This window comes from Ailuropoda melanoleuca, chromosome 8 (assembly GCF_002007445.2).
Source record: "Ailuropoda melanoleuca isolate Jingjing chromosome 8, ASM200744v2, whole genome shotgun sequence".
NCBI classification, from domain to species: Eukaryota; Metazoa; Chordata; class Mammalia; order Carnivora; family Ursidae; genus Ailuropoda; species Ailuropoda melanoleuca.
In genome coordinates this window covers 72,105,403-72,129,769 of record NC_048225.1, presented here as the reverse complement: position 1 = coordinate 72,129,769, position 24,367 = coordinate 72,105,403, and the positions used below count along the sequence as shown (strand labels likewise).

At 38.7% G+C, this 24,367-nt stretch overlaps 1 protein-coding gene across 8 annotated transcripts in view; it reads right to left on the bottom strand.

Moving 5' to 3' along the window:
• POU2F1 (POU class 2 homeobox 1) overlaps positions 1–24,367 on the bottom strand; it is a 175,274-nt gene that overhangs the window by 18,560 nt on the left and 132,347 nt on the right. For all 8 annotated transcript variants that reach the window (XM_034666676.1, XM_034666674.1, XM_034666678.1 and 5 more), the window contains 8 exons: positions 22,772–22,960; positions 20,773–20,899; positions 19,601–19,695; positions 17,055–17,228; positions 13,238–13,379; positions 12,148–12,293; positions 10,743–10,922; positions 8,414–8,519 (listed from right to left, as the gene is read on the bottom strand). In XM_034666676.1, the coding sequence (XP_034522567.1) occupies positions 8,414–8,519; positions 10,743–10,922; positions 12,148–12,293; positions 13,238–13,379; positions 17,055–17,228; positions 19,601–19,695; positions 20,773–20,899; positions 22,772–22,960 (1,159 nt within the window). The remainder of the gene's footprint in view (positions 1–8,413; positions 8,520–10,742; positions 10,923–12,147; positions 12,294–13,237; positions 13,380–17,054; positions 17,229–19,600; positions 19,696–20,772; positions 20,900–22,771; positions 22,961–24,367) is intronic.

Sequence of the window (24,367 nt, the reverse complement as noted above, 5' to 3'; positions counted from 1 at the left end):
CTTTTTTTTAGAAAATACATTTTTTGAGGTATAATTTATATGTCAGAAAATTCTCCCACTTTAAATGTAAAATGCAATGGTTTCTAAAACATTTACAAAGTCGTACAATTATCACCCGCTGCACCCAGTACGACACCAGCACCACGCAGACAAGATCCACTGTGCCTGTTTGCAGCCGCACCCCTCTCTCACCTACCGCCCTCCTAGTCATCTGCTTTTCTCTCTACAGATTTACCTTTCAGGACACTTGACATAAACGGAATCATACGACTTGTGATCTTTTTCATCTGGCTTCTTTCAGTTAGCATACTGTCTTCAAGGTTTATCCACGTTGTAGCACAAATCAATACCTCCTTTTTCTGGCTGAAAAGTATTCCACTGCATGGGCAGACCACATCGTGTTTACTGATTCACCACTTAATGGGCATCGGCTTGTTTCCAGTACTTGGTTATTACGAATAATGCTGCTATGATCACCCGCACCAAGGTTTTGTGTGGGCATGGGGACTTACCAGGCAAAATGATAAATTTACATTTAACTTTTAAGACACTGCCGAAGTGTTTTCCAAAATAGCTGTATAATCATTTTACATTACCCCAGCAAAGCATGAGGGTTCCAGGCCAGCATTTATTATTTTTGGTCTTTTTGATGATAGCCATTAAATAGTGAGTATGAAATAATATCTACGGTTTTCATTTGCAATTCTCTAATGAGTTATAAGGTTGAGTATCTTTTCAAGTGCTTGTTAGTCATTTCTATATGTTCTTTGGGATTATGTATATTAAAAGCTTTTGCCCCTTCTAAAAATGAGTTTGTTTATATTTTTACTACTTAATTGTAAGTTATTTATATGCTCTAGACACAGTTCCTTTATCAGATATATGATTTACAATGTTTTCTCCAAGTCTGTGGGTATCTTTTCATTTTCTTAAAATGTCTTCTAAAGTATAAAAGATTCTGCTTTTAATAAATTCCAATTTATCATTTTTTTTTTCTACTATAGATTGTGTTTGGTGCTGTGTCTACAAACTCTTTGCCTAACCTGAGGTCATAAAAATTTTCTATTTGTTTTCTAAAAATTTTATTTCTTACATTTAGACCTCTGATACTTTCTTCCTAATTTTTGTGCATGGTATCAGGAAAGGATCTAAATTCATCTTCATGAATGTGGACATCCAATTGTCTCAGAACCATTTGGTGAAGAGTAGCTTTTTGCTACTGAACTGCTTTGGTACCTCGGTCAAAAGTCAGCAGAGCATAAATTTAAAGGTTTCTTTCTGGACTCTTCATTAATCTATTGTCTGTCCTCATGCTGGTAGCATACTGTTTTTATTACATAGCTTTACCCTATGCTCTGAAATCAGGATATTTAAGTCCTCCAACTTCCTTCTTTTTCAAAATTGTTTTGGCTATTCTGGGTCCCTTCCATATATATTTTAGAATGAGTTTATCAAGATAATTACTGCAAAAAAATTGCTAGAATTTTTACTACAATTGTACGAATCTATAGATCAATTCAGAGAATACTATCATCTTAAAAATACTGAGTCTTCTAAACCATGAACGTGGAACATCTCCACTTACTTAGACTTTCTTTAATTTCTCTCAGCAAACTGCAGTTTTCACTGTATAAGTCTTGCACTTCTTTTGTTAGATTTATTCCCAAGTATTTTATTCTTTTTGAAGCTATTGTGAATAAAATTATTTTTGTAATTTCATTTTTGGATTGCTCACTGATAGTATATACAAATGCAATTGATTTTTATATGTTGATCTTGCATCCTGCAACAACACTAAATTCATTTATTAGTCCTAGTAGTTTTTTTGCTGTGTGGATACACACATACACATACATATATATAATAATGCAAATAAGGAGTTTAACTTCCACCATTTCAAATTGGATATTTTTCATTTTTCCCCTTTGTTAAACTGGCTATAACCCCTAGTACAATGTTAATCCATCTACAAGAGCTTGCTTTGTTCCCAGTTTTAGGGGAAAGCATTCAGTTTCACCATGAAGTATGCTGTTAGCTGTAGGTTTTTTTTTTTTTTTTTTTTTTTAAAGATTTTTTATTTATTTATAAGACAGAGATAGAGACAGCCAGCGAGAGAGGGAACACAAGCAGGGGGAGTGGGAGAAGGAAGAAGCAGGCTCATAGCAGAGGAGCCTGACGTGGGGCTCGATCCCATAACGCCGGGATCACACCCCGAGCCGAAGGCAGACGCTTAACCGCTCTGCCACCCAGGCGCCCCTAGCTGTAGGTTTTTAACAGATGCTCTTTATTCTCTATCAGGTGAGGACGTTCTCTTCTATTCCAGGGTTTTATTATGAATGGGTGTTGGATTTTGTCAAATGCTTTTCCTGTATCTACCGAGATGATCATGTGGTTCTGGTCCTTTCTTCTGTTGCTGTGCTGTATTACATTACCTGGTTTTCAGTTATTATTAAACCAACCGTACATTCCTGGGACAAGTCCCCCTTGGTGGTGATGTATAAGCTATTCTGTATGTTACTGGATTCGATTTGCTAAAATTTGCTGAGTGTTTTTGTGTGTATTTATTTTCATAAGGCATAGGGGCCTATAATTTTCTGGGGGGTTATCTTTGTCTGGCTTTAGTATCAAGGTAATATTGGCTTCATATGATGAGCTGTCCTTCCTCTATCTTCTGGAAGAGACAGCTGAAGATTAACTTCATTTCTTCTTTAAATATCTGACAGAATTCACTGCTAAAGCCATCTGGGCCTAAGCTTTTCTTTTTGGAAAGGCTTTACATTAATGATTCATTTACTTTGCTTGCTTTAAGTCTATTTAAGTTTTCTTTTTTTTTTTTGAGTTTGGATAATCTGTGTCTTTCTCAGAATTTATCCATTTCATCTAAATTGCATTATTTTTTTGGGCATAAAGTTATTCATAATATTCCAGTATGCCACACAATGCTCCAATTCCATTCCTAAATATAAGCCCAAGAGAACAGACAACATGTCCACATAAAAACCTACACACAAATGCTCACAGCAGCAATATTCAAAATGGCCAAAAACTGAAAGCAACTCAAATGTTCATCAATTCATAAATGATACACAAAATGTGTTATATCCATACAATTAAATATCACACAACCATAAAAAAGGAATGAAGTACTGATATATTCCACAAGATGGATAAACCTTGGAAAATGTTACACTAAATGGAAGAAGCCAGACATAGAAGACCATATAATGTATTATTCTATTTGTATGAAAATCTCCAAAACAAGCATATCTGCAGAGACAGGGTGTACCAGCCAGGAGTAGGGTGAGGAGTCAATAGGGAGGGATTGCTAATGGGTTTGGGGTTGCATATGGTTATGAAATAATGTTTTGGGAAAAAACTGGGGCAGAGCATGTTGAGTTGAGATTATTAAAGGCTGTTGAATTTGTGTCTTTGAGACACAACAGAACACATGTCTTTCTGGGGGAGTACAGTCACGATCATTCTTGTATCTATTCTAGGAAAGCTTACCAGGGAGCTATACTCTGCCAAGCACTACGCTAAATGCTGGAAAAGAAAAGCAACTGTGTTGATAAGACAAGATTTCTCTTAGAAGATGGTAAACTGAGGAAATGGTTTTTTCCTCCTCGTTTCTAAAATCCTATTCCAAATGATGGTAAAGGAAAAAGGAAGTAAGAGCTCTGGGGACAGATATCAGAGGACATGAGATTTTGATAGACTTGCAGAAATGAGAAAGAGGTTGAAATCTGGTGGTAGGGAAACCAGCTTGAGTCCAGAAGGGCACAGAGGATGACTATGACAGAACTGAGAGTTACTCACCTCAACAGAGCCCTGAGGAGAGTCCAAGCTCAGAGTTGTCAGAAAAAGAGAATTACAATAGAAGGGAATGGCATTATTCTGAAGAGAACTTTCCGTATAGTCCTGACTTTTGAGACCAGTGTTTGATGATATGCTATTATCTCATAGACTTAAAAAAAAAAAAAATCACAAGGATGAGAGGAAGAAGAACACTAATACTGAATACAAGCAAAACAAACTGAATTTCAAATGAGTAATGTAACTATGCTGAAGAGGAGACAGAAAGAACGAATCCAAACAACTCTGAACACAGTATTTGGACTATACGCCTTCAGGTTAAAGACAAGAACTCTAAACAAACATGACCTCAAATTAGTAGGCCTTTTCTGATTAGAGGCATGGGTCAGCAATTTTAAAACCACTTTGTTTTCACTATGGGATTGAGCAATTAAGTAACAGTAGTATTGATAACAGGAGCCAGGCTGCTCATTGTCACTGTGAAGGGAGTTAACATATGGAAAAAGGTAAGGATAGAAAAGAATAAACTATAGGGCGTTGGGCTGAACTGGAGATATCAGTATGAACTCATGGATTTTAATAAAAGTAGATAAAGAAAAATGCATATAGATATGTATGGATCTATATATAAAAATAAATTTACATGTTCTATCCAAACACACACACTATTGTATGTATACGCACATGTATGTCTATTTCTATCGAGATGCCCTCACAGCAATGACAACCCAATATCAATAAAGGCATCTATATCTTGGTGTCTACACACCTTTCCTCACTAAAAAGAACTAGGGATTTTTGAAGAAATGGCTGGTTCCAAGCCTGGAGCAGAGAAACTTTAAGATGAGGCGAAACATCTTGTGCCAAAAAATAAGGAAGCGGGGTGTCTCGGTGGCTCAGTCGTAAGCGCCTGCCTTCGGCTCAGGGCGTGATCCCGGCGTTCTGGGATCGAGACCCACATCAGGCTCCCTCCTCCCCTAGGAGCCTGCCTCTTCCTCTCCCACTCCCCCTGCTTGTGTTCCCTCTCTCGCTGGCTGTCTCTCTCTCTGTCAAATAAATAAATAAAATCTTAAAAAAAAAAAATAAGGAAGCAGTCAAAGAATGTTAGGGATGTGTCGAGAAAGTACAAGAGCCACCACCGAGGGGCTCCCCCTGGCAAACTGAAGAGCAATTTGAACATTAAAATAAAAAGTGATAGTAGGATTCTAACCTACTGAATACAGAAAGGACATCTGAGTCCATACTGATATAGACAGAGAAACAGGGTAACAGGAAAAGTACATCCTTACAGTTGAAAGGCAACTAATAAACGTAGAAAAAACGATAGGATTATTTGAGAATCATAATAATAGATCCATGCAAAAAACGTCAATGGACTCTAGTGGGCAAAGGTTAGAAAACAAACCCAGGATATCTGTAGTCTCAAATTTGAGACTGTGAATTGTTCACAGTCTGTGAATTGTTCACTAGATATTAGGACCGAGTCAGAGTCAATGTTAATTTCCTGATTTCTGATAACTGTATTCCGGCTATATGCGGTAATTTCTTGTTTTTTAGAAAACACACAATGAAGTAGGGATAAAGTAGCATGTCTACAACTTACTCTTAAAACAGTTCAGAAAAACATCACATACATAGAAAGAGAAAAAGGAGAGAAAAAGCAGATACAGTAAGATTTTCCCATTTGGAGAATCTAAGGGAAGAGATGTGGGATTTCTCTGAACTATTCTTGTAACTTTTCTGTAAATCTGAAATTACATAAAAATAAAGAATTAAAAAATAAGTATGTGCAAAGGTTCTCATTATAGCATTATTTATAACAGTGAAAACTTCATTCCTTTAATAATTAGTTACTGAGTATCATGGTGTGCTAGACACGAGGGATACCACGTTGAATAAGCAAGACCAGTTATGTGGTTCAGAGACTGAGGGATTTCTTGGGATGCAAGATTTGCAGGACTCAAACTGAAAAAGCTGGTCATTCTAGGTAGAAGTGAGCCATGATGGCACTATATGGAAATGTTTACAAAGTTTTGATACAACCGTTCGATACGGTTGTAAAAACTATAACAGGGGATAACACTTATTGTAAGATAAGAAATTAAAAAAAAACTGGGACACACTAAACACTATTAGAATCGTATATATATATATATATATATATATATATATATATATAAAAGATTTAGAGGCAAAATAAGAAGAGCTCATTAGGATTATTTTTCCTATTTGAGTTTCCGATAATGTTCAATTTTTTTAAGAACTGAAGAAAATACGCATTCCAATACGCATTCCAAAAAAGTTACCAACACTTCATTTTTTATTTATTTTTTTTAAGTAGGCTCCATGGGAGGCTTGAACTCATGACTCTGAGATCAAGACCTGAGCTGAGATCAAGAGTCGGTCGCTTAACCGACTGAGCCACCCAGGCACCCCAGTTACCAACATTTTAGAAAGTAGTTATAATTAAATGCACATAAATGGGCTGAGCAACTGAGCCTAGGAAAATGTCATTGGTCAATGAGGACCATCAAAAACTGACAGAAGACTTTTAGCTAGTTTTGAGTATGTGCATCTCCTAAAAATTATCTTCTGTTTCAGATTTTTGCCACATTTTTAGAAAATCTGCAAAGCTGCTTGTTCTATTAAGTTCTATTTGAACTATAAGGAATTGTTCTGCAAAAGATGGTATCTTTAGGCCTAATGTAATATGACTTATAATTTGTTGGGAAGGAAAAGTTCAGTTTATAATTTAACAGGTGATGGCAGGCAGGGTGGATGGTGAGTTCCTTAAAGTCCGGGATTTCATGTTCCTAGTGCCCAAAACAAGAGCAACCAATCACCAACAGTTTGCTTACTAAGCCGAAATGCTGAATACTATATACTCTCANACATGGCAGTTCTTTTTTTTTTTTTTTTTTAAGATTTCATTTATTTATTTGACAGAGAGAGAGAGAGACAGCCAGCAAGAGAGGGAACACAAGCAGGGGGAGTGCGAGAGGAAGAAGCAGGCTCCCAGCAGAGCAGGGAGCCAAATGTGGGGCTCGATCCCAGGACCCTGGGATCACACCCTGAGCTGAAGGCAGACGCTTAACGACTGAGCCACCCAGCTGCCCCAAACATGGGGGTTCTTAACTTACAATCTCTACTCCTAAGGCATCCAAAAATGGCTCCTAAGGCATCCAAAAATGGCTCTANTGGGGGTTCTTAACTTACAATCTCTACTCCTAAGGCATCCAAAAATGGCTCCTAAGGCATCCAAAAATGGGCTGATGGGAGTTGTCATGTATGAACCTCCTTATATTTTACTAAAAATTGTGGGTATGTCTATTTTGTGAGGGGTAAGTTTAAAGCTTTCATCAAAATTTCCTGGAGCTCTAAAACCCAAAAAGGTCAAAAAGTACTATTCTAGGGGTGCCTGGGTGGCCCAGTCAGTTAAGCACCCAACTCTTGATCTCAGCCCAGCTCTTGATCTCAGGGTAAGTTCAAGCCCTGCATTGGGCTCTACTTTAAGCCTACTTTAAAAAAAAAAAAAAAGTGCTACTCTAAATAAATAAAATTATGAGATTTCCTAAAGACTTAGAAATTTAATAACTATATAAAGCCATTCAGTTAGATCACAGAGCCAAAGAAGTGTTATAACAAACTTAAAACATGCGTGAAGACGATCAAATTCCTCAACTCTAGGTTAAACTGAAGCTTGATTGTGAAATACCACAGATCCATTTGAGGGTTCACTAGCAGATAATCAACCTGGTGAATAATTACAGAATGCCTTATGCATCACATATCACTAAAAAACTTCTGATGACAACACTGAGTCATTTTAAATGTACTTGGGAAATGTGCTGTTTTAAAGGAGGCCTAAGGAAAAAAAATTATTTGTTCATTTTATAGTGAATGTGTCAGGCACTAACCTAGACACTGAGATTGCAAAAAGAATATTCAGATCTTTTGAGCAGTGTAAAGTCTATTGGAAAAGACAAAAGTATAAAAATATAGTCATTTATAATACACGCAGGAGGAAATGAACAGTTTCCTGGGAAAGCAAGAGTATTTCTAGAAAGAACTGACACCTAAGTTGGAGGAGTGTCATGCTATCGGAGAGAAGTGCAGGCTGGGATAACATTTTCGGCAGTGGGGATGTTTACAAAGGCACGGAAGGAATCTTCCTGTGTGTTGAGGATGGGAGAAAAGACTACTGGAAGATAAGATCCAGACTGAAAATAACCTTCTATGAACTGATGATGAATTTGGATGCTTTCCTGAATACAAAAAGCTGCAGCCACTGAAGGTTTTTAAGGAGTTACTTGGAAAAAAGTTGTGAGTTTTGAGAGGTAAGTCTGGGAACAATGTAGAAGATAAGAGTAATGTGGGAAAGAACAAAACAGATCAGGAAACTTTTACGTGAAAGTATTCTTTCTGACAAAATTAATTATGCTCATTTTCTGGAGTTCAGGTTTTCACATATGACTTTTCAAAAAAAGCAATAGGTATTTCTAGTTAGAGCCTGAATTCGCAATTTAATTCACAATTCTGAGAGAGACCTGTCATGGGCCTACCGTTTGCTCGCCAGCCACGCAGCCAGGCTGCTGCTTACCTGTAACAGAGAGGTTAGTCACCGCAGCGCTGGTCAGAGGGAGGACTGGATTGACGGTGAGGGTCGTAGCCGCACTGCTCGTCACAAGGCTTGGCGTGGTTGCCACCTAGAGGTCAGAAATGAAAGTATGCAAAAGCATTTTTAGAAAATAAAATTTAAATCAATATTGGAGATGTATTTTGCCATAAAAATTTTTAAATTCCAGATACAACAGAATTTAAAGGGCCTAAGAGGAAATAATTTTATAATCATCTTTTGATCTTGGAATCGAGAAAACAGACATGTTCACAGGCTGCTATTAGAAGATGGTTTTCTCTGATAGGAGAAATGGCTTTGCCCAGGTTTAAAAAAAAATAATAAAAAACATTTCTAAATTTCAAATAATGTGAAGTCAGATATACTCCAAGTAAGTAAGGACTATTATACTAACTATCAACTTAATCTACACAAGACAACTATTCAATAGGGTCAGAGTGTCAGGGATTCTGGGACTGCTTTTATTTTTGGTCATGTGGGGACAAGACTGCATTGTTTTTTATTTTAATGAAATGATATTATGGAAAGAATGTGAAGCAAAATTTTTAAAAACTGACAGCTTCTTTTTGAAATAACATAAGATACTTCCACAGTTTTGTAAGAAATGCTGTCTTCCTTTTAGTACAAATGAATCCAAAACACAAAACAGCCACCGACAAAACAGAACTGAATCTAATGACTATCTTTTTCATAACTACTATGTCACGAACTTCATGATTAAAGCCCAACCATTCAACAACCACAGCCTTTCCTTAACACCAGTACGTGCTCTTAATGATGACTTTAGTTTAAAAAAGCATCCAAGGGGCACCTGGGTGGCTTAGTCAGTTGAGTGTCTGCCTTTGGCTTGGGTCGTGGTCCCGGGATCCTGGGGTCAAGCCCCACATCAGGCTCCTTGCTCAGGGAGCCTGCTTCTCCCTCTCCCTCTGCTGCTCCCCCTGCTTGTGCTCTCTCCCTCTTGAATAAATAAATAAAAATCTAAAAAATAAATACATAAAAAGTATCCTAGTATAGAATGATATTCAAATACAATAGAAACAAATTAACAAGGAAAGATCAGAAATGCAAACCCAACAATCTTCTTATCTGTGGAATCCTGGTTGGAAATATGGAGTCCCATGTGCCATCATCCTTAACATCAAGAGAGTACATGAGCACTGCACGTCCCCTCAGTCTAGAATACTATTCCAAAGCAATGTGTGGAAGTTCCTCAGTGAGGTTATCAATGAAAGGCCCCACATACGTTGGAGAGTGAACACGTGAGATGGTTGAATTTATACAAGTTATCTGGGAATTTACTGTCACTTCCTCATGTTAAGTTTAATAAACTGGGTTTTAAAACCCAACATGAATATAGGGGTGCCTGGGTGGCTTAGCTGGTTAAGCGTCCAACTCTTGATTTCGGCTCAGGTCGTGATCTCAGGGTTGTGAGACTGAGCCCTGTGTTGGATCTATGCTGAGTGGGGAGTCTGCTTGAGATTCTCTCCCTCTCCTCCCCCCTCATGCCCACTCTCTCTCAAAACAAAACAAAACAAAACAAAACAAAACAACTACAAAAACCCAACATGAATAAAAAGCAACTAAAGACTTTTTTTAGGTAATTGGAATCCAGCAAATCTGCTCCCACAGTTACAGAGTAACCTAATAAACTACATCAGAGGATAATGGAACCACCACGGAACAGGAAAGAATTAAAATTGTTCACTTTATTTTTTTTTTATTTTTTTTATTTTTTTTAAAGATTTTATTTATTTATTTGACAGAGATAGAAACAGCCAGCGAGAGAGGGAACACAAGCAGGGGGAGAGGGAGAGGAAGAAGCAGGCTCGTAGCGGAGGAGCCTGATGTGGGGCTCAATCCCAGAACGCCGGGATCACGCCCTGAGCCGAAGGCAGACGCCTAACCGCTGTGCCACCCAGGCGCCCCAAAATTGTTCACTTTAAAAAAGAAAGATCACTAAGTTCTTGGTTTAATGACAACATGAGATTTAATTACTTTAGTAGCATTTATTTTTTTTTTAAACCTTTTTTTTTTTTAGATTTTATTTATTTATTTGTCAGAGAGTAAGAGACAAGCAGGGGGAAAAGCAGGCTCCCTGCAGAACCGTAACCAACGGAGCCATCCAGGCATCCCACTTTAGTAACATTTAAAATACAAATTTATATATACTTACTCAACATGAATATATATATACACAATAAATTACTATTATGAAATAAGTCAATTTCACAGATCATTTGTAAAATTATAAAAATTAGTCCTTTAGCTTGCATCCTCTATTTTTTATCCTTACCAGTGAGGTTGGATTGGGGAAAATTGCTTTGATAGGTGAGCTGCTGGTCCCACCACTGCTTGGTGGGTTGATTCTTTTTTCTTTCTGGCGGCGGTTACAAAACCAAACACGAATCACCTCCTTTTCCATACTGAGCTGATCAGCAATCATGGTGATCTCTTCCGAGGTAGGCTTTTGATTCTAAAGGGGGAAAAGAAAAATCATCTTTTGGAAAAACTTTTTATTTTTTTAATTAAAACAATTTTTTTGGGGGGGAGGATAACTTTTTAAACTATTGACATAAATAAACAAATGGGGAGGGACAAATCAGAGAATGAAGCTGGGATATATACGACCATACTGACCAGCTTTTAACAAAGAACTTCTATAGATAAACTTGTAATGAACATCTATTAAACTTACTCATATTAACTTATTCATATTCATATTAAGAATAAGTTATTCTTTTTTTTAAAAAGATTTTATTAATTCATTTGTCAGACAGCGAGAGAGAGCGCGCACAAACAGGGGGAGGGGCAGGCAGAAGGAGAAGCAGACTCCCAGCTGAGCAAGGAGCCTATGGCAGGACTCAATCCTGGGACCGTGAGATCATGATCTGAGCCGAAGGCAGGAGCTTAAACACCGAGCCACCGAATAAGTTATTCTTGAATATTTTTTTTTCTTAAGGGCTATTAATCTTGAATAAAATTCATAATCAATATAAATTTACATATTAGCAGGAATTTACGAGTTTCTCAGTTCTTCACGCACGTGCTTCTACGAGGACGAGGACGGTGAGGTAGGCAATAAGCCTCTGGGGCAGGAAAGGCAGGTATTTCACAGATAAAGGGACTTCAGCATAAGAAATCAAGTCACTTGACCCATCACACAGTTACTAAGAGTGGTAAAATGGATACAGATTCCTGAATCAATGTTCCTTCCACTGTGCTCAAGCCTTTTTTAAATTAGAGACGTCAAAATTTTATTGGAAGCTCTGACTGTGATATTCCCGGGGCAATAACAAACAAACAAACAAACAAACAAGAGGCCAAACAGCTGTTGGAACAAACTTGAAGTACTGACGTCCAAGGCCTGCAGTGTTCTAGTCCCAAACCACTATCGGAGGCACACAGACACCGTGTCGCCTGATCTACCTCTGGTTTTTCCTCCCTGGATGCCTTGGCTTGTGCATTTCCTCTGCTTCTGGTCACACTGGGGCTCACACGGACGTGACCCTGCACTCTCCTGAACCCGGACGTGCTCTGGTTCGGTTCCCGATGTTCACTAACTGGCTTTGTCTATTGCTCTCCACTATGTTAGAAGCAGAAGCATCTAGAAGGACTGAGGCCGGCAAGCCCGTCTTTTATCATCGATAGCACCTAATATTATACAGACAATCACATGGCCATGAAAAGTAAAAACTAACCTCCAAGAAACTCTTCTCTAAGGCCACACGGATGTTGGTCTCTATGCTGGTGCGTTTCTTTCTCCTACGGTTCAAGCCTTCCATTCCCAGCCCTGGAGAATTCAGGGCACTTGGGCTGGAGAGACCTGAATCAGATGAGAGGTTCTCTGTAAGAAAGAAGAAAACACAGAAATCAAGTTAGTGGAGCATGATTCATGCATATTATACGTTTATTAACAACAACAAAACTGACCGAAATATGTTAAGTTTAAAAGCAAGCATGGAAGGGTTTTCATAACCTACATTAAAACATCATTCATACCATAGATCTTTCTATAAATTCTTTAAAGTTTAAACAAGGTTCTGTCATTTAATAGTCTAATGACCCTGGTCATGTCATAGACATCTCTGTGTTTCTTTGCAGTGTTTGTAAAATCAGATATTCTGACCTGTGGAACTCAGTAAGATTACAGATACTGAGGCTGCATCCAGAGTTATGGAAGCAGACTGTCCCAGGGTGGATATTACAGGTTTGTCTTTTCCAGAGACCTGACTTTGGTGTCCAGCTATAATGAGAACTACAGTCTAGGAGATCTCTGTGGTTCCTTACAGCTCTCACTGCCTATGATTCTGTGACTCAAAATCCAAATTTTTCAAAAGGAACTCTCAGTACAAAAAACCTAGTTAAAACTAGCAGCTCAGCTTTTTATGTATGAAATATGTGGTCATTTTTTAATAACAAAAGCAAAAATATGATCAATAGTAAGTTTATGATAATTCATCAAGGAAGAACCTATAAATTTGTTTTTCAAATGTCTCTATATGCATATGACTTCTTATCCTCTTCCTTCAACTACCCCTAACCCTGGCTCAAATACAAGAAATATTCCAAGGCTAAAAATTATTGCTCATTGTGTACATTGTAATTACTAGATTTAAGTGAATTACTCTCTACTTTACGGAGTCGTAATTTATATTGATCCTCCCAACATTAGTGAGCTTCGATGTTCTGAAGTCGCAATAACGCAGTAGGAAACATAAACCCAAGTGTAAACAACTCCCCTGTAAAATGCCACTGGACAGTGAGGATGTGCCTTATATACGCACTCACCTGCATCATTTAGCCACTTCTCCAAAAGTGGCTTTAGCTTGCACATGTTCTTAAAGCTGAGGTTCAAGGCTTCAAAGCGAGAGATGGTAGTTTGGCTGAAGTCATTTCCATACAGTTTACCCATCGCGAGCCCAACATCGCCCTGCACAGTAATACAGAGCAGAAGGGGGAAGAGGAAGAGAAGAGATTTGTCTCACTAATGTCCAAAGCCTTCCCTCTAGGGTGCTGCTCCAGTAACTGTTCTAAAGACTCGACAATCATTCCATTTATTGAGTCCCACAAAAGCACCCAGCCTTAAGCTGAGCACAGCATTCAACGAGGAATGTCAGTGAGGCCTTGATGATGACAAAATTCTTAACTCCCATATGCTCTCCATTTTGAGTCTCTTCTTGCTCCCTCATGTAATAACCAAGACATCAAATATTTCTAAGTTTCAAAAGATACTGCTGATATTTTCATAAGCCCCTTAACAGATGCAACCACAATGATTTAAATAATCCTTAAAAGCAGTTACCTGTATCACCTACAGGGTTAATAGATGTAAATGTTTAGGTAACTTCAGGTATCTCTGAACTAGCCAAACTTCCTATAAATCACTTTAAAATTTAGAAATAATGCCTCACTCTCCCTGCACCCTCCCTCCTGCCCCCCGTAAAGTATTTCTGGAAGCAGTGAAAAAAATCTATTTTCCACCCTTAGTTTGGATTTCAAAGTTGGTTACAAAAACAGGTATCCTAAAAGACTACTTTTGTAACCATTATAGAGATAGAAATTCACAGTAGAGAGGTTTGACCCACTTAGTTAAACCTTCACGGGCACTGGAAACTTGGTAACCTTATAGCAATAGAACAATGATACCCTGAATATATTACAAAAGATGTCTTTCTTTATAAGCCTATAACCTTTGAAATGTATACAGTGCTTTTCTTCTGGCGGAATCTCTCTTGTTAAAGCTTAAAAATCCCTATCTTAATAGTTATTTTATATACAGGCAATAGAAACTCACGGAGTTTAAATGATTTGTGCTCTCATTTCAATTAGTTTAGTGGCAGGACAGAAAGGCAACATTTCTAGCCCTAAACACTACACAGCCAATTCTACTATGCAACAGCCAACTCCCAACAATTGTGGCAACACTTATTTTGAATTGGGATTATCCTAGTCCTTTGGCTCCCCCCACCCCCTCAATCCATTCTTTTAGATACTACATCATTTATTAGCACCCGCATTAGGTGGTCTTTAAGGAAAGGAAAAAACTTTTTCTCTTAAAGATTTTATTTATTTATTTGACACACAGAGAGAGCAAGCACAAGCAGGTGGAGCGGCAGAGGGAGAAGGAAAGGGAGAAGCAGGCTCCCCGCCGGGCAGAGAGCCTAATGCCAAGATGGACCCTGGGATCATGACCTAAGCCGAAGGCAGATGCTTTTTTTTTTTTTTAAAGATTTTTTTAATTTATTTATTTATTCGACAGAGATAGAGACAGCCAGCGAGAGAGGGAACACAAGCAGGGGGAGTGGGAGAGGAAGAAGCAGGCTCATAGCAGAAGAGCCTGATGTGGGGCTCGATCCCACAACGCCGGGATCACGCCCTGAGCCGAAGCCAGACGCTTAACCGCTGTGCCACCCAGGCGCCCCCGAAGGCAGATGCTTAACCGACTGAGACACCCAGGCATCCCAGGAAAAAACATTATTAAGAAACCTCCATTTTCTTACTGGTGAGCAACTTCTGATAAAAAGTTTAACAGAGATATAGGTTTAAATGTTCAAACTATCTGATAAAGTGAGGTATAGAGAATATCAGAACTTGAATTGATGTGGTTATTTAAACTTAAAGTAATTCAAATCAAATAAGTTAAAAACTCAGTTCCCAGCATCACTAGCCGTCTTTTAAGTGCTCAGGAGCCACGTGTGGATAGTGGCTATTGTTCCGCACAGCACAAATACAGAACGTTCCCACCATCACAGAAAGTTTCATTGACAGCTCTGAATATACATCTCTAAGAAGAACAGAAATGGACTGCTTATTGACTTCCTTCCAATTATAGTAAAACTGAAAGAACCAGGATAGTGTGAGCGGGGCATAAAGGCTATCCATTATATTTATATACAAATATATCTGTAGGTACAGGTTTATCTATATCGATATCTCTATACATTTATTAAATCTTCATTCAATCAACAAATATTCACTAAGTGCCTACTATATTTCAGGCACAAACATGCTTGGTTTGTCACATATATTCATGTCTGGGCCACTTTATTTGTTTAGATTATTTTAGCCCCTGGTGTGTCAAAGTCATTCTGATAAATAAGGAAGAGTCATGCCAAATTGTAGGATAAAACCATAAAGCCCCAGACCGTAAGGAAGCTCCTTTACATAAAAGAAAGAGACAGTAAGAGAAGGAGAAACAACACTAGCAATATGTTGGGTCAAATGCCACAGAAAGGCTAAACACTATTTGAGTAAAAGTTAAAGATTTTTACAAGCCTTACTATCCTTGGCATATCACTGAGGCGACGATCTCCTAGGGAACCTAAGAGTACGCTGTGCTAATAGCCTAGAAGCCGGAGCACCGCTCAATTACCAACCTTAGACTTATTCGGGTTTAACTTACCCCTATCAATCAGCTGTAGCTTCGGCTCTCTTTAAAGAACAAGCTAGATCGCTGAGATGTTTCCAAAGTCCTGAACGCTTTGCGAATTGTAATTTGCTTCCTCACAAGTGAAACTCTTCACAAAGATAACTGTATTTTCTCTAAAATTATATCTACTTAAAAAATCCTTTCATATTCCTAATACGTAATTAGTTTCTTTGAGGAAAAGTAAGTTACCAGAGAAATATATGGAATAAAAGTCTGTTCTTAAAAATGGAAAAAATGGGGATATCATCCCTGGTTTCTGATCTACCACAGTAGGGCATTACTTTACTTTCAACTGACAATAATCTGGATAGTGTTTCAGTAGTGGCTTCATCTTCAAACGGTAATTACATCCTAATTCCATAAAAACACCCAATCCAATCTCTACTCCAGTAACTATTTCTCATCTAATGATCTCATATCATTTTACATAAATGTTACTCAGTTTAATTCTTTCCCTGCTTTAAAAGTATTATTCGTGACAGGTCAATCAAAGTATTATCAGTGGTTGTGCTTGGAACAAAAATGCTATTATATACCCAGATGCCTGTTTAAACCATTAAACTTATTTCACATTAAAAGCCCTCTGCTAAGTGACATTAAAAAAAATTACTTTGGATTTTGATTAATTTGGACCTTACAGATAACAGATTCCTATTTGTTTAATTACTTGCAGTTTGGACTTATTTTGTGTGTGTGTGTGTGTGTGTGTATGTGTGTCTCCACTGGCCCCTTCTCTCTCCCCAAAATCTGTTTTTAAACCAGTCTGTCAAACTTTTCCCCTGCCATCTTTCCTGTCTCAAACTTACAGACAGAGCTCTAAGGCCGAGAAGCAGATATTCTACAAATAAAACCCTCACTATAGTTACGGTATCCCCAAACATTATCTTTTCAACTCTCACCATTTATTGGTCTACTTATGATTTCAGAGGCCCGTGTTCTGAGAGAAATCTTGAAGATTTTAACCTAACTTTAAATCATAAATTTTATAATTGAATATATGATTAGTACTCTAAATTTATGAATGCAGAAGATGGCTGAGAACGAGCTGCGGTCTAAAACTCGGCGACAACAAGGCCAAGGAACTGACTGCACCTCAGAAGCTTCTCTGGACGCCTAAAGCACAGACGTGGACCCAGTCAAGGAGACGAGGCTAAGTCAAGGGTGGGTTCATCCTACCTGAGTGAATCCAAGTTTGATTCGTCTTTGTTTGAAGGTCTTGGCAAACTGCTCAAGCTCCTCAAGGTCACTGGGCTCCTCCAAGCTGGGAGTATCAATTCGCTTTGGTGTTGACTGGCTCTGTGGAAGTGTCTGAATTGGGGTGGCGGCTATGGTGCGTGTTGGGGTTGCTGGCTGTTACGAGGAACAGAAGGATAGGAGAATAAGCACACAAAACGATACACTGGACTGTGTCACAAGTGAACAACTTAAGGAAGCAGCTGTATTCATCAAGAACTATGAAGACCACAGAACACTGTGGAAGGTACAACCTCATGCTCAGGGAGGAGGGCAGAGCAGGAAATTCTGTGTACTAGAATTACCGTTACGGTTAAACATGCAGGTCCGTGAAAAAGGCTTAAATACTCAAAAATGAAACCCACTGTATTTGGGTTTTCAAATACATGTATGCATAAGATACATGTGTTCAGAGCACATATAATAAGTTAGACTTTATTTTAAAGAATCTATTTCATAAATATGCCTCTTAAACTCTAAGTTTCAAAACAGCAGGGACCATATCTATCTTGTTTATCACTATCGTATCTCCAACTTATGACACGGTATTATAAAAATAATAAGATGAAAACAATTTTAAGGGGAAAGTAAATCACCTACAGTTTAAATAACTTAATAGCTTCTTTCTTGTGTATTTCTTTCCACAGACCTACATTTCTCTCCTTTTTTATCCTGTTTTTAATTTGTTGGCACTAGGTTTATTTAATCTCTAAATGTTTCTCTCACAAGTTATAAGTAATTTTCAAATCTTCAATAACAAGGCATGCACCTCACAGATCAGAGTGACCCCTATGATATGATTAAGACACTGGAAGGGGCCATAGGGTACAAAACTGAAACAGTAAACTTCGTTTTTACTCCGGTATGACTGACGTAACACAAAGCCGTGTATATTTAATGCGTGCACCTTGATGAGTTTGAAGTAAGTATACAATCGTGAATATACAGTCACCATACACAATGCCCTAGGCTTACTCATTACCTCGAAAGGTTCTTCCCTCCCCTGGATCTACATTCTTAACTTTCACTGTAATTACAGTATATATAATTTTATACTCTGCTTCATAATTATCATTCTCAAAGGCTGACTGAGGTGATATTATCATAATTTAACAATTTCTTCATTGCTAGACACTTTTTTCATTACATTTCCACTACGTTAACACCATAATGAAAAACCTTGTACATATCATTCTTCTCCCCACCTTTGTAATTAGTTCTCTGAGATAAATTCAGAAGTGATTTTCTATAACTGGATAAAGGGTACACCATAAATAACTTCATGGCTTTTGATACACATCATGTTGGTTCTCACTATAAAATGCTAGTCTCTTCCACATGCTTGTGCTAGCAGTTATGAAAAAATGTTTTGTTAACTGAAGGAGTATATGGTACTTCACTATTGCCTTAATTTGAATTTCTCTTATTACTCAAAGTAAAAATTTTCCCATGTCAATTATTATCTGTATTTCTTTATCAATCAATTTAGATTCATAGCCCATCTATATATCAATGGTTAATCAATTAAGACAGGTTTACATCTTCCTTTCTAATCTGTTTGTCCTTTATTTATTTTTCTTGTGTTATTGCACTGCTGGGACCTACAGTACAATGCTGAATAAGTGGTAACAGTGGACATACTTGCCTTACTCCTGATCTTAATGGGAAAGTATGATGTAGGGTTTTTTGTTTTTTTGGTTTTTTTCGTAGATGCCTTTTACTAGGTTTGAAAACTATTCCTAGTTTGCAAGAGTTTTTATCATAAACAGGTGCTGAATTTTGTCAAATCTGGCAATGTGCTAATGATAACTTCCAAGATTATAGACAAAGAGAATCAGAGCTGGAAGAGGGATTCAGGATCAGTCAGTTTAATCACCTAATTTACAGAGGAAGAAATGAGGTGAAATGACATGTTCAAAGTCATAGCTGGTTAAGAAGCAAACTAGATCTAAAGCTTAAATGTCAAGATGCCTACACATATGCATTTTATATAGTTTAACTCTAGTGGAAATGAGTTAAAGCAACATCTTAAAGCCGAGAGGAAAGAAAACACAGAGATCAGAACTTCTTTGCAATTTCTGAGAAAGTGGATGTCTTTTCTGAGAAAGGACAATGATGTGTTTTAACTGAGGCACTAGGTTTCTAATGCAAGTGGTAATCTCTACCGCCAACTACGGGGAGGGGCTGGGGAAGACGAGAGGAGGGTCAAATAGCCAGGACTCATTACTCATTTGCCATTAATAAAGCTATCCTTTATAAACATATAAGAAAATAGGAACTCCTTGAAGATTTTCAAGGCTACATCAATTTGGTAGCTTTATCAAGCTGATCAATCCTATTTGGAATCTTTGATCAGTTTGTGAAAACCATCTGGATTATTTTTATTAGGGTATTATGGGGTTTTGCTGTGTTTTTATAATTTAACAAAGTCCAAGAATCCCTCAAAACATCAGGTAAGAGAAAGCAACCCTCAATGGGAGAAAACTGACCTGGGAGGTGAGGGTGATGCTTGGCTGCGACTGTAGGAGGTTGGCTTGGCTTTGCTGAGGTAGTTGCGTTAAAAGATTTTGCGCTTGCAGGAGACCTGTAAAACACAAACACGTCGTGTCAGGAACACTAAAGATCACTTTGACACACGGCAAAATAAAGAATAAGAAAGCGAAGTGAAAATTTCCAACTGATCTCTTGGTAGTTTTATCAGTCTTAAAACTCTTCATGTTTTATCTGCCTAAATCAATCTTGTTAAATACAAGTTGGGCAGGAAGACGTGGAACATTAACCTAAAACTGATGCATGTGTTTGATACCATGTCTGATGATGCCTCTGATTGGCCAATCCTTTATTTTCATAAGGAATGGATGAAAATGAAGAAGTACTCTAAATGGAAGCAGCTTGAAACTCGAAAAAGAGCCCACCTTCTCAACCAGAATCCATCAGAAACTGTCAGTAGATGTTTGACCAGAGAACTGTCTGGTTCATGAAAGGAGCAGGCTATCCATTAAGTGGAATAGGTATTTACACAGTGCAAGATTTTGGAATGAATCATCAAGAAGAAGAAGGCTAAAGGACAGAAATAATGTGGAATTGGTAGAGAGCCACTAATGTTCCTCGGGGTGAAGCCTTGATAGCCTCAATCTCTCTACACGGACTCCTTAACCAACCTTACAAACATGACTGACTTCACTGTTTGATACAGAAACGACACAACAATATTTACCACTAAAAGGCCTTGAACTTTTTTTTAGTAACTCAAAAACCTGCAACTTCTAATATAATACCTTGTCCTTCTCAAACTTTAAAACAAATGATTGTTAGAAACATATGTTTTTAATGCTCAGCCCACGTTTTTTAATACATTCCCAAGAAAAACTATCAAAATACCAGAAGTAATTTATGTTGAAGGATTTCATTTAGATTTTTGGCCAAACTGTTGGTTCACCCCTAGCGATTTAACGGCTAAAAGGCAGTAAAGGACGACTTCAATATGTGGTTATGCGCGACCCAAAATATATATTTTTCTTAACGTGCATACTGAGTTTAAAGTGAAAGTGAATGTAATCACACCGTGCTGACGGACAGCGCCAGGCCCAAACGACAGCAGCAGGTGTGTGAGTGCCCTAAGGGACGCCCTGGCCCCGCGAGCAGGTGTGGAGGAGCTCACCCTGCTGGCCCTGGGGCGTCTGCGAGATGATGAACTGCGCCGGCTGCAGGTTGGTGGTCGGATGCACCAGCACGAACTGCTGCAGGTTGAGATTCTGCTGCTGGAGCTGCTGCAGCTGCTGCAAGTCCTAGAACAGCCGAAGGGAGACACAGGTAGGAGATGCTGAAATCAAAACTCCCTGACTCCCGAGGGGCCCAGATGAAGACCTGTGCCGTCCAAATTGAAGACAGTCACTATCTTACATGCTTCAGGACAGGGTGTGCCTGGGTATGTTCACGAAGAAAAAACAAAGAAGAGACCTGGAGTGGCCGTAAGGACTTAGGGTTTCTGTGGGCATCGACTGCGTCCTGACTTACGCCAAACCTCATTTCCAGTAATTACTTCAAATGCCCTCAGAACAAACGGTTACAGTTGAGTGTTTTAACATGTAAGGACCAATATGGGTTTTCAAAATCAAGCAAAAATAGAATATGTTGAGTTTTTAAATATTTAAGTGATCTTTCTCATAAGTAAAAATTGAGAGTGCTTTGTGTGAATTTGCATCATTAAAATATCTATACTGATTCATTAAATTTGGCACCAGTCTAACTCAACTGAGAAATCAGTGTAAAAATACCTAAAAATAGTTATCCATGTAAAAATCCAATCCACAGCATACTAAACTTGCTTATCTTGGTTCAGCATTTCATAATTTCCAATGTGCTTCCAGGCAGATTATCTTATTAGAATAATGTCGACAGGGATGCATGGGTGGCTCAGTTGGTTAAGCGTCTGCCTTTGGCTCGGGTCATGATCCCAGAGTCTTGGGATCAAGCCCCGCATCTGACTCCCTGCTCAGTGGGGACCCTGCTTCTCCCTCTCTCCTGCCCCTGCTCATGCTCTCTCTCAAATAAATAAATAAAATCTTAAAAAAAAAAAGAATAATATCAACATAGGGTCTCAAATCTTACACACCAAAAACATGTATTTGGTGATGAAAGTGGCCAAAATTAAACATTGTCTTTTTTTTTTTTTTTAAAGATTTTATTTATTTATTTGACAGAGAGAGACAGCCAGCGAGAGAGGGAACACAAGCAGGGGGAGTGGGAGAGGAAGAAGCAGGCTTCCCAGTGGAGCAGGGAGCCTGATGTGGGGCTTGATCCCAGGACCCTGGGATCACGCCCTGAGCCGAAGGCAGAGGCTTAACGACTGAGCCACCCAGGCGCCCCAAAATTAAACATTGTCTTGATAAAGCTTGTATATCATAGTCATAAAAATCAGTCTGACATCTATTCTTTACTCATATATTAACTGGCTCTTTTTTAATGTCTAGGCAAACTCCAGCTACCACAGTAAATCCACTTCCTCACTTCTGAGTCTTCTCTAGGGGGATAAAGATCATCGTCTAGCACTAGACTCATAAGAATTCTTTGTATGACTTACTGATAGGACTACTTGTACTTTTTTCCTCTCCTTGAGATAAAGGACTTCATTTACCTTTCTTCCTTGGTAGTACCATCTATGTCTCTCAAATAACTTTTTATTATCTTGGATATTTTGCCCTAAAACGTGAACGTTGAAACCAAACAACATCCTGAGGCAGTTCTGCATGGAGTTCATCACTGTGTAGCAGAGATGACGTGCCATCGTGCTCACACGTGATGTGGCAACGTTCACTGCAGAGCACACGACCAAACTCATGCCTGCCATAATTAGCTAATTATAATAAATACAGTAATCCCCTATTTCAAAAATATGCCAACTAATTATTCACGAATTGTCACTTAATATAAACAGTTATTCAAATAATCAGTGATGTGTTTATTATAATATCAACTCAAATAAGCACACAAATGTATTATTTCTAGTATAGTGGTAAGGCAGGCTCCCACAGATGTCCCCAACGTAGAGCTTCTCAGGTTCCAGGGCCCACACTAACACTCAGAAAGTGAATTCTGTACTAAAGAAAACCTGCCATTTTCTGTCTCAGCTTCCTGCCCCGGCCACGACAGCGACTCACCTGTGCGATCTGTATGGGCTGAGACAGGGGGATCTGCGTCATGGGCGTGGCGGCGGAGGCTGAGATGGTGGCCCCGGCAGCACCATGCTGTTGGCTGGCGGAATGTTGCTGCACGGCCGCGGCCAGCAGCTGGGCCTGGGCCTGGGCCTGCTGCAGGAGTAACTGTTGCTGGGCTGGCGTCAAGGTAAGCTGAACACAAGCACAAGAGACGATCGGAAAGCTGGGAAGGAGAAGGGCCCCTAATGCAAGCCGACCGCTCTGCCGTAAGTAACTCAAGTGGTCTAAGACCTTGGCTACCCAACTTCACGTGGTTAGCAGGAGACCGAAATGTTCAGCAGCAGTCAAGCTACCATTACTAGTGGCGCTTTTAAATTAAAATGGTGGTCCTCGCTCTGGACTTGAACAATCACTCAAGCTTGTCCAGGGCCCCAGGGTTCAGGCAAAAAAGTAATTAACTAGTAAGCAAGGAAAAAAAAGAATCAATGCTGACAGGATATGAAAAGAAATTTACACCCAACAGAACAGCAAGTGATTAGTCAGATGAATGAGGAACAAGGATGCTGGATCTGACCACGGAAAGAACTGATAAGGCCCAGCTGCTTCCCATTAGCATGAATCTCTGCCATATTCCATCATTTCCATTATGTCCTAAGATATGACTGAAGACCATGAGCTCCATTTGTTTCTTTTCCAAGTCTCCCGACAGCCCCTCCCTAATGCAGTCATTTCTGTTATTGAAAGCACTGGGTCTCTGCAACTTTACATCCTCTTTCCAACACATTATCTCGGTGAAACAGGTGGTGACAGCCGCTCTCTTTACATGCAAATGAATCCTACTGCCCAGGTTTAACAGAAGCTCCAGCCACAAGAACCTGGAATCCCAAATGTCTCTTACTATTATAGACACTAATCACCCAAAACAAACTCAAACAGTAAAACAGGAAATGTATTTAGAGCAGATTTAAATTGGCTTTCATAATGCAACTTATTTCAAACACAAAGTAATAAGTACGCTTCCTTTTGGTGGCATGTTCTGATCAGACGCGAAGGAACCCTAGAATATCTTTTTTTTTTTTTTTTAACATTTTCTTTTTTGGGTAATCTCTGCACCCAACATGGGGCTTGAACTCATGACCCTGAGATCAAGATTCATGTGCTCTTCTGACTGAGCCAGCCAGGTGCCCCATCTTGGAATATATTCTTAAGTGCATTCACTTAGTGGCACAACCCTTCTTCTAAAAGGGTCCAATACAATTTGCGCATTAGAGGCATAAGAATCAAAATCAAACCGTTCAAAAGCTTAATATCTATCAAGGCATATTTGCTTATAAATATTTTGTATAATACATAAACAATATCTATTGAGGGAATTTTTATTTAAATTTTATTTAAATTCAATTAATTAACATATAGTGTAATATTGGCTTCGGAGGTAGAGGTCAGTGATTCATCAGTTGCATATAACACCCAGTGCTCATCACATCACATGTCCTCCTTAATGCCCACCACCCAGTTATCCCATCGTCTCCCCACCTCCCCTCCAGCAACCCTCAGTTTGTTTCCTACAGTTAAGCGTCTCTTATGGTTTGTCTCTAT